The 11,889-nt window shown below is 33.6% G+C and overlaps 1 protein-coding gene across 1 annotated transcript in view; it reads right to left on the minus strand.

Annotated features, from left to right (window-relative positions):
* The window catches only part of LOC124358898 (phosphoacetylglucosamine mutase), a 32,563-nt gene extending 23,394 nt beyond the window's left edge, over positions 1 to 9,169 (minus strand). Inside the window, exons 1-2 of the mRNA XM_046811146.1 lie at positions 8,941 to 9,169; positions 1,770 to 2,066 (exon numbers count right to left, since the gene is read on the minus strand). Coding sequence (XP_046667102.1) covers positions 1,770 to 2,066; positions 8,941 to 9,041 — 398 coding nt within the window. The 5' untranslated portion in view covers positions 9,042 to 9,169. The remainder of the gene's footprint in view (positions 1 to 1,769; positions 2,067 to 8,940) is intronic.
* Positions 9,170 to 11,889: the final 2,720 nt, after the last annotated feature.

The raw sequence follows: 11,889 nt of genomic DNA on the forward strand, positions 1-11,889 counted from the left end.
CCTGAAGGACTGCATATTTTCCTGTCATGTTCACTTTGTTGTCATAGAATTTTTAGACCATCTTTTTCAATTTTCTTAACATTATTCTGACCAAGACAATTTATCAGTCACAACAACAAAATCTGCCAAACTTTCTATTACTTCTGGAGAGTTTGCTTTTACAGAGCAAACTATTTGGGTCATTTACTTGGTGTGGCTATTTGATCCTATTATAAGAAAACAATTAAATTTAAACTATACCATTAACGCGATATAGCCAAGGTGGGAAGGGTTGATTTACTATGAGTGTTAAGTTTAGCTCCAGTTCACTTTCTTCTTAATGCAGCATCTGGAATCTGATGCTATTACAGACTTGACTCCTGGAATCTTGCGCCATGTTTGTCTAAAGTAATCGAAAAAAGGTCGACAACGAAGAAGCTCAAAACGATTAATTTACAATATGCACCTTATGGGACAATGAGAATACCAATTCACCTGGATTACACTATATTTTGTAATCTAGGTATCTCTGATGTCAAAACGATGCAAAATGTTTAAAAAAATACAAATCCACGCATTTTTATTCACATCTTTCATATCATTGTACATAATACAACAAATGTAATATTTTAAAAACTACATAAAAACTGCATTCTATTTTTTTCTACAATAACAAATAGAAAAAAAATATAATTTTACTACCCATAATTTATTTTGGCATAGCAAAGTTTACCATGATTTATATACAATATATATTTCAATTTTTTTAAATTCTTAAATAGACGCTCACGGAACAATCTATACGCCTGCCAAGAAGGAGTTAAATGACAGCCGCAAGGAGGGTTAAAATGCAGCTCCCATTTAAATTTGAATGAGCCTAAATAATTGCAAATAAATTCTACAATTATCTTTTAAACAATGAAAGTTACAAAAATTTAGAATAATAATTTATTTATTAAAAATCACTAATCAAAGTATAGAAAAGACAAAGCTAATTATGAGTATTCATACACATGTTTGTATTTGGCTTCTTATATTCTAAACCAGGGCTGCCCAACCTACGGCCCGCGGGCCGAATCCGGCCCGCGAGTCAGTTTTATGTGGCCCGCCTTGTTGCCAAAACAACCAAATTTGTTTACAAGCATTTGAAATATTAAATAAATACAAATTTTGAGAACCAAGCAGTCCAGCCGATTTCACGTAGAACGAGCCGTATTCATTTGGTGGAGTATGAGTGTTGAAAGAAGTAAAGTAGTTGCAGACAGATTTCACTGACTACGGTGGTGGCTGCCGGCTGGCGAATAGAGCGCGCGTAAAGCACGGCACAGCGCGCGGTGCGGCGACGTAACCCCTACCCAACCACTCGCCATGTAATTTGTATGTCCTAGTATCCTAGTAGGATTAATTAAAATCAATGTATTCAATTTATTGGTGACTTTTTTATTGTTCCCTCAGAATTAGAGCAAACGTCTAAAAGTCTGGGTTTATATTTATTTCTACTAAAAGAACCTAAAAACATAATATATTATAAACCTTTACCTAACAACTAATAAATAATAAGAAATTACAATAATCAGGAAACAAGGGCCAAATAACCTTAAAACTCATATTTTGCACAAGATTTCTGGAACAAACTCCGGGCAATACGTTTTGTTTGGGGTTCCAAATCCCTGGGGATGTTGGCCCGCCTGGCCATAAAGGCTTTACAATGTGGCCCTTGGGTAAAAAAGGTTGGGCACCCCTGTTCTAAACGAACATAACTACAGGCACATAATATAAGTTTAATGTACCTCGTATCTCTTCCAATAAATACCGAAGCACTTTTATCCATGTCGATTTGGAACCGATCAATGATGTTCTTGACACTGTTCTCGACCTGATCATCCGGAACGTTGGCCAGCTCCGTGGCCACCAGCTCCCAGTCGGGGTCCAGCATCTCCCCGTGGGGGTCCACCAGCTTCACCCCGTTGTCTGGCTCGGGGTTGTGTGAGGCCGTGATCATCACGCCGATAGCTGCCGAGGTCACACGTGACCGCAGTGTTGCCAGGAGCCCCATACGGAACATCACATGGCTCAGGTCTTCTGCACTGAGTAACAATAACAGGAATGTCGATCAAATTAAAATTTTGAGCACCACGAGAGCTACCTGTGCACTCACGGATTTAAAATATGATGCTATTAACTTACCAGCTACAAACATTACTATAAATAATAATAAATTATTCATCTATCTTTTAACTTAACAGACTTTTAGTGAGTATATGTTGCTTTGTACATAGCATTGTCACTGTGGTATTTATTATAACTAAATTTGAGGGAATATATATATATGTCCACAGCTAATTAGAGAAAACTGTATCGTTCTCTCAATTATTAAACGACAAAACGTGACAAACTAGGAATTGGAAACCAATTAATCATAACAAGCACATAAAAGTTGTACAAACAAAAAACAAAATCATGAGGAAAATACTTTTAATAAACCACCAAAAAGATGAAAAATCTTTATCATAAATAAAGAAGAAGAACAGGATAGCAAAAAAACTTTTACCCTACGTACTCTCTTACAAAAATTAATTACCTTTAAATTCAGTTTGTAGACCTGTTGCTCCCACTCAAATTCCTAGCTATTGCTGTATATTTGTTGGTCATCCTGTTATCGCTTCCTCTTAGCTTACCTCTCAATGTTTACCTTACCACTTTTTAACCAACAATTATCACTTGGTGAACCTCGCCGAACAAATTAAATGTTCTGCTATATATAAACACATGTAAATGACACTGTCGTGGCCGCCTGTTAACAAACATATCAAATATGCTAATAGATAGATGTGCCTAACATTGTCGCTAGATTGAGCTAGTGTCAGTTTACTGTAACAAGGAGTAACCTGCTGAACTTACAAGGGAACTATGAGGGCTATCTAGAAAGTAACAGACGTTTCTGATTGGTGCAGTTGTAGGTGCAGCTACAGCTGTTACTTGGTGTCAAAACACTGTGGCGTTCAGTACGCATCGAGGTGCAGTCACACGTGGTCTGTATCTCTTTTACTTTTCTCACTGCGTTTAATTAAAATGTGTGCTGCAATTGAAAATCCCACCACTGGTGAAGTACATTCAGTAATAAGGTTTTTGTTGGTAAAAAAAACCATAATCCAATTGAAATCTATCGCCAACTGTGTGAAATTTATGGAAATGGAAGAATGAGTGAAAGCAGAGTAAGGCGGTGGTGTATTGACTTTAAAAATGGCCGCACTAATGTTCATAATGATAGTGGTAGCGGTTGACCTATCCTAGTGACTGAAGATTTGATGTTGAAAATTAATGACAAAGTTCGTGAAAATCACTGTTTCACAATAACTAAAATCTCAGAACATTTTCCACAAATTTTACAAAGTTTACTTCAAGAAATTTTAGGGAAGCTTGAATACCACAAATTTTGTGCCAGGTGGGTTCCAAAAATCCTTACGGAAAATCACAGAAAACAAAGACCTGCTGCATCGTTAACTTTCCTTGATGAATACAACAAACATGGTAATGAACTTCTTGATCTTATCGTTACTGGTAATGAAACATGAGTGAAATATATCAATTGTGAATCAAAATTGCACTCTATGGAATGGGGGCATACATATTCTCCAAAAAATACCAAGAAAACGTCTACAAACTCTGTCAGCAACAAAGATTATGGCAACTGTTTTTTGAGATGTTTTGTTGGATTCTGGTTCATTTCCTTGAACGAGGATCAAAAATAACCACAGAGAGGTACTATGAAACTTTGCAGAAGCTACAGCAAGTGACACAAAATAAGCGTAGGAGAAAATTGAGCTATATAATTTGGATTTTCCACGTTTTTGCACATTCAGCCAATCGTACACAAGAAGTCTTGGATGATAACACCAGAAATAAAGAAAGTGTATCCATAGAATTTTATAGACTAAACAAAACTATTAATAGTCACACAGTTGTTGCTTTGAAAGTATACAACTGTTTAAGACCACTTATCTTGAAATATAGTTTTAATGAATTTAAACAAAAATTGTATTCCTGGCTTTTAGTCAACCCATTTTATTCATTGAAAGAATTTTTTGACTGTAGAACTGTTAGTTTCTAGACATAACTTATTTAGTTTTAATGATTAGATTTTAAATGTTAATGTCATGGTTTTTTATTTATACAAACTATATTAAAAAATTTATCAATGTTATATAATTCTGTTGTTGTAATTTCTGAGGCTGTGTTTTACTTGTTGTTGTTATTTGTTTATTTGTTACATACCTGTTTTAATTTGTTATTTATTTATTTATATTTTAAAATAATTTAAATTGTGGCGTGACTGTTTTGGCAACTTCATATTTTGGGTACTGAATTTTCCTTGTCTGGACTTCTGCTAATTTTTATATTTTATACATGACTTGTGTCGATGCTCGTGTAAGCTCTATGACAATAAACGAATTCTTATTCTTATTCTTATTCTTATTTTGATTGGGAAATGTTTGACCATCCGTCATATAGCCCAGATGTGGCACCAAGTGACTATCACCTTTTTCCAATGATGAAGACCTGGCTCTCAACACAGCGCTTCTATAGTGACGCTGAACTTCACACAACTGGCATTAATCAGGTGGCAGATTTCTACAAAGCTAGAATCTAAAAACTTTTATAACGTTATGATAAATGTAACAATTTGAAGAGGGATTAAGTTGCAAAATAGCTTAAGAGTGTAGCTTTTAAATGTATATAATAACATTTTTCTATTTAAGTTGGTTGATGTTTTATTTCAAAATGTCTGTTACTTTCTGGATAGCCTTCGTATATTGCAGTAATGGCTACTTGTAGAACAGGTAATTATGAAATATTGTAATTACTCCGAAACATCTTGTTGTCCCATTAGGTATAGCCTTGCAGACCCCTGTGAGTCTGCAGACCACCTGTTGGGAATCACTGATCTATATTTTTATTTAAGAAGATAACAAAGTGCTAATTAAACCACTTTAAAGCATTACAGTTAAAGTGGGCTTTTAGTAGTGGGCTTTATAAAACATATTACTTATTTTCTTTAAATGTTTAAATATTAAAGTATGTTCAAATAAAAAACGCTTAGTAATACTTATCACTTTACGTTAAAAAAAACCTTGTTGACTAGGAAAAAAAACAATTTTAAAAATATCTTTCTTAGAAGTGTTTTGAGGTACATTGTGTTTCAAAAAATAAATTTATCAGATTTCCTAAAATACAATTTGTTTCAAATTTCATTTTTAATGAAAAATATCATACAATAGTATTTAGAACAAATACTGAACAGGGGGAGTTGTAAAAAAATACTATGTCTAATTGGCTAAAAATAGTCAATAATGTAGACTGTCTCAACAAGTACTTAAGACACTGAACATTACTGGAAAAAACTATTTTCAAACAATTTTGAATGGAAATGTAAACAAACTAAAGCTAAATGCCTGATACAGCAAAACAAATGTATTCGCTGTGGTCATGTGATATTTAGCACTAGACAAACGGGACAAAGAGATATTCTTTAATAAGCAGTCTACACATGTTATTAAGTGTTTTTATCGAATGTATCGATTGCTTTCACCATATGAATAATTCCATATTATAATTTATTTAAGTTATAATATGACTTCAACGAATTGATAAATTATAATAATGTTGTAATGTGAGAAATAACAAAATTTTGGAGAATTTGAAAATGGCGATGAATATGAGATTGAAAGTTTTTGATGAGCGGTCATAGAGGTTGAGGAGCAGAATACCATCAGGCTGTCAAGCAGACTACCTGTAAATTATTTTACCGCAGGAAAGTACGCCTGACTGGGGTGAATATTTTCCTCCATTACACAAAAGCGGTTGTTCACTGTTATCCGGGTAACCTGTAAGTATTTTGAGGTATCTTTGACATGTTACTTTAGTTTAAAATTGTTTTGTTATTTTTAATGCTATTGTTATATTATTTTTGTTATTGTAATGTGTTATTCTTGTAGTTAATGTATATTAATTCTGGTTCTAGGATTATTATAGCCTACTATATCAAAGTTGGGTAATATAGCGAATCATTCGAAAATAAAAATTGAATATTGAGTGCAGGTTTGCTTGTTACAGTCTTCCCGAACAAAGTACAGTGCTCTGACAACTGACTCTTACAAGAACTTTTCAGAACTCTAAAAATAAGATAATTTAATGACAAACAACATAACACACGTAGCGCGAGAGCACTTTTAAGTGGTTTGATCACTTAAATATAATATAGGGCCTGCTTCCAATTCCAGACAAAATATTTAAGTGCTGACCAATCATACATTGCACAAAAAGTATTAACATATTTGAAATTTGGACAATATCCCAAATATATAGGAATATTAGGTAGTAGGGCTTTCTTAGTAGGGGGAGGAGGGGGTTAATAAACTAAGATGGGATACGCATTAGAGGAGGGGATAGCAAGTTATCAAAATTTACATGGAAATGATTAAGGAAAATAAGTGTACCAACTCTGCATTTGAGAAAAATTTAAGAGGTACGGTAAATTTTTCCAGCTTTCACAATTTTAGCCACAGTTACTATCTCAATAGTGATGTTTATTTACCACTTTCTTTGGTTATTTTGGTTGTGTTTGCCATTCCACAATTTCTTTAAGGGTCTTGCGTTGCTTTTCATGATTGTACCAAAGTTAATTTGGTACTTTGGGATTATACCGACCATACCCAGACATAAATCGTTATTTGATATTTTGCTTCTACTGATTACTAGAATAGCGTAGAACAATATTTCGTCAATATAAAACAGGAATTGTCTTATCACAAACCCCTCCCCATCCTCAGACAGAGGTCAAAGTCGAGCGGTCTAGTAGATAACGTGATTGCAGAGTCTCGCCGCCCTTTCAGCTGGTGCGTCGCTTTCTTGTACTTCCGTGTTTTACCCCTACATTTCTCCAAACACAAAAATTCAACGAAAACAAACATTACCAAACAAAAACTAAACTCTTTATTGAAAAAAACCACTCAAAACTTGTTTTTATTCTTGATCACACTCCGCCACCCAAAATGCGAGTCCCTCCGGCCATCAGCACGGGCTTCGCCAGCACCTTTGGTGCTGCCCCGCGCTGATGTCAACGAAAGAAAAACATCCCTCAAGATAGTACCTATCAGTAAAATATTAAATTCTAGAGGGGCTGATCAGAAATATAAATTGAATTGTAATGAAAAGGCAATTATGTATCGTGCAAAAACTTAAATAATCATATGATGCCGCGGCCTGCCGTAATCGGGATTCTCGAGAAAGATAAGATAACAGCTACAACAATACTGATCACAATACCTGGAAATCATGAATTTGACGTTATTAAGTATTCTGCTCATCCTCCTGAACGAAAATATATATGGTTTTAGAGGGTGCAAATGACAAATAACATAGTTTAAGGAAGTATATTCATAAATATTTTAATGTTCTGTTTGTATGCTGTGTGTACTTCAATGTTATCTGCGGCCGGGACTAATAGCATATCTGTTATCTGGGCGCTCCGGGGCTGTGGTCCAGTGTATCACAAGATATCGTGTACTGTAGTTCGGATCGAATGAGTGCTTGTCAATCATGAATCAACCATCCACTAGTTCAACGAATTGTAGAGAATGGTGTGTCGGAGTGTTTTATCAGGCATGTTAGGAGTTTACGTTTAGACCGAAACGAGATTATTTCCTTTCAATGGTAAGTGTTCACTACTACTTACTGACAATTTATATTAATATAAATATTAATATATTGGGTTTTTACATGATTTATTACGTTTTTAACACTTTACATAAATTTCTTTGCATTACTTTTCAATTTATGTTTCTGATCAGCCCCTCTAGAATTTGAAATTTTACTGATAGCCTAGATGTTTTTCTTTCGTAGACATCAGCGCGGGGCAGGTGTAGCCCGCGTCAATGGCCGGGGGCACTTGTCTCAATCTGATAACAACTAATTAATTTGTAGCTCAAAATGAAGAAAAACCTCGTTCATTAGGATCAAAATTCTGCTCATTTCAGTATAATTTTTCATATATGTTTCCAAAGACGGCGGCGCATTTGATGAAGTCATCAAGAGGTTGAATCATGGTTACAGCAGGTCAAGTAGCGCCCAACGCGGATGTACAACATGGAAATATTACTCCATATTTTTTATGTCCTTTAACTTTGTTATTTCTCATTTCCACTCAATGAAACCTTATATTGTTTTGTTCAGTAGGATGATTCAAATAATTTAATCACGTGAAACTCGTATTTTGCCACTTCAATCATTACTTTTACATTTACCCAAGTTTTTTTTGTTCGTCGCCATTAGTGCTGGGCAGCCACAGACCCGCACTGATGGCTGGAGGCATTACTGTCAGCTTGTTTAACTATCAATATTACTAGTTTTATTTACAATATTTTCAACAAATTCTCTGGTTTTCCAAAACTTAATTGTTTACTGCTGTTTCTTCAATAACCTTTTTCAGCATTTTATTTCTGACAAGACAACAAATAATGTAAAATAGCTAAAGCATTTCATTGATATTAGGCTAGGCCTATGCTCTCCAACAATTAGCTAGCCTAGGTCCAGTTCCTTATATGAAACTGTTATTACTTTTGGGCTTTCCTGAACTAAACTCATTTCTGTTGTTTTCTCTATTTACTTCAGAAACATTTTCCTCTTGATAAAACAACAAATGTGTGAAGAGGTTAAAGTAAACAAACAATCTAACATAACCTACATAGAACATTTCTATACAGTATGTACTAGTCACAGCTCTGTTTAATCGGAACATACTTCATGAGATCTTACACTTTATTTTTTTCTCAAAACCTTAACATCAAAAATGTGATTGACATTTTGTTCATGTTGCTTATGCTTATAATTATAAAACTGTTTTGATAGACAGGTTATGAAACATATGTTTTCATGATTAGTTCAGTATTACGAGTAACTTACGTAGTTCTGAAGCCTGCAGTCCCATACTGAATAGTTTTAGAAATCTTCTTTGGGTATTTACTCACAAATGTATTTAAACAATATTCTGACAATCCTGCCATGATAACAAACTATTTTTAACAACCTGCTGTTATTCGTGTCGTCTGTCTCACTTTCTCTCTGACTTCCTCATTCCAGTGGGAGTGCGTGGTTAATTTTGTATGCAGGCTTGAAATTGTGAAGCGGGGGATAATTCGTATCCGTGTGAAGAACCATATGGTATAAAAGTTTAGTTTAACCAGCAACGAAGAGATTTTTATTTCAAAGTAAAAGTCAAATCTCCTTGAACTTTTTGAGCTTAAAACACGCACCTTTGAGTGGTAAAGTCTCACGTTACTTGACACTATATAAATGTTCCTTGTTGTGTATATACGATTTTTATTTTTATTGACTTTTTGCCAGGTTTTACTCACTTTGCCAGATTGTTATCGTGGCGGTGGTGGAAAACTTACATTCATGGAGAATATTACATTTGTGATGAAAAAAGAATTTCCCCGGACATTTGCTATCGTTCAGCGATAAAATAAATCAGTAACACTACGTTTCGAGATCTCCAATCTGATGATCTCGATGTTCTTTAGATGTTCTTAGGTCATAGGTGGTTGGTCGTGCAAAATTATTGTAACCTGTAGTTCTGTAGTTCAGTTTTATTAATTAGCATTGTGTTTAGTTTTTTTATTAAGTACATATTTTAGAGTTAGTGAAGTTGACACACAAAATGGTGGTTATGATTCCTGACTTAGGCGTGTCACAACGGTTTGTTATGATTTGTTTGTTTTAAACCTAGTTTGTAATATTATGTGTTAGGTTAGTTATTTACCTGAAGAAGAGATCAGATTGCAGATCTCGAAACGTAGTGTTACTATTTTTTTTATCACTGAGCTAATGTCCGAGAAAACTATATTTCCTTCACAATCCTTCCATAGTAAAAAACAAACTTCAAACAATGAAATTTGTTATATTCACAAACCTACGTACGTTATAGTACACCGTCTCACATTCAGACAACCTTATAATGGCATGAATAATATATAATATAACATGTTATAGTGGGTTTTATGTTCGTAAGTGCTTTAGTATTTTTATGAAAATGAAATAAAAATGTTGTTACCCCAAAAATATTGGCACCACATACGTAAACACAATATTACACTTGCCTAAGTGCTATGAAGTTAGTCTTATCGAAAATTTCGCGTTTTGGGAAAAAAATTACACAAAATGGTCACTTGCATCATGAGGAGATAATAATTTTACTTCATCCTCGTTTCATTTCAGTGTTTCATATCAAGGCCTCACCTGTATTCATTGAACAAAAACTCCCAGAATGTTACTAATTAAAACATTGATGTAACCGTATTTTTAATTAACGAAATATTTTATTCACTTGAAAAATAAATATCATTCTATATACAAATTATTTTTAATATAGCAGTAAAACACAAAAGTATAATCATGTAAAAGCCTCGTATAAAAGCAAAATAGATAGTTTTTATTCTAGTAAGATACGATAAATACAACAGTTAAAACTCTTAAGCACTAACATGAATGTCTTTTTAGCACTAAAATTGGCAGTGTTATGTTTTCGTCACTGAACACTAACTTATCTGTCTGTATCCTTTATGATACCGTGGACAGGAGCGAATACAGTGTAGAAATTTAGAAGTCCGTTCCAATTGTTAGGTGCAGCTTTACGAAGTTTTAAGAAATTGTTTTATAATAAAATAAAAATATCAAATACGGTTTAATTTCAGGAGCAAATCCTAGCCCCCCTCTGTACCTGCCTCTGTCCATGATATAGTTTTGGATTATATATGTTTTAAAATAAAGAATTTTTTAAGACAATATTAAGTTTTAAAGAGTACTGTACATTAAAATACAATTAATTTATTGAAATGCACAACATAAACCTTTTAAGGTACCTATTTAGTTATTATTTATGCTGTACACAAAATATAACTAATATGTCTTTTACTTTTATATATATTTTTCTGATTTTTTTTATTCATTGAAGCTATGTGTGTGGTTCTGGAATTACCAATCAGGCTAAATTTACTATGAAAATTACTGTAGTGCTAAAGAAGAATTTATCATTTGGTATCTAATGAAGCTTAAAATTTCTGTAAGAATTTGAGAATTATTTCCTTAAAACGATAAAATAACTCAACAGATAAAAATATAAAGCATTTGCATTACACAATAATAACAAAGATAATAATATAATTTATGTCCAATACATATTTGTAAAGGAGATATTGTATTGATATCTTGATTTCAATTCTGGCATAATCTATAGTAATTTGTAAAACTGTAGGATTGTACTTTGATTATGATCATAGTTCAAGTAAAACGTTAATAAATAATAGTTTAAAAATAAATTTTTCATATACAATAGGAATGTATATTACGTGTGTGTTGGTAACTCATATGTTCTACCAGAAATTAAAGAGGTAGATGTTGTGCTTGTGTTTATCAGCCCTGAATTCGATGATAATCCTTTTAGTGTACATGGCGTTCGTAGTCGCCACTTTGCAGGCGAGCCAATACTGATTTCTTGGTGTAAGGCATAACTCCCAGCACTTGTCCTTCTCTCTTCTGCCGACTTCCAAAACCTCAAATTTCGAACAATCGCCGCGGACTTGTGCTATAAATCTGTCACAAGCAAGGAAAAACGTCAGGTAGGCATTAAAATCTGTAAGTAGCTCTGTTTCTCCAGTAGAAACATCGAATTCTCTATACTTCGCTTCTCTTGAGTAAATAACGTTGTTATTGAAGACGAATGGGTCACTTGAGACAGGCTTATTATCTACTAGTTTCAATGTCTTGTAATTAAAAATACTCATTAAACAAGCATCTCTTATGAAAACGTACGGATCGTAGATCATACACTTGTATATGCTAATCACTCTGCCT

This window comes from Homalodisca vitripennis, chromosome 4, assembly GCF_021130785.1.
Source record: "Homalodisca vitripennis isolate AUS2020 chromosome 4, UT_GWSS_2.1, whole genome shotgun sequence".
Taxonomy (NCBI): domain Eukaryota; kingdom Metazoa; phylum Arthropoda; class Insecta; order Hemiptera; family Cicadellidae; genus Homalodisca; species Homalodisca vitripennis.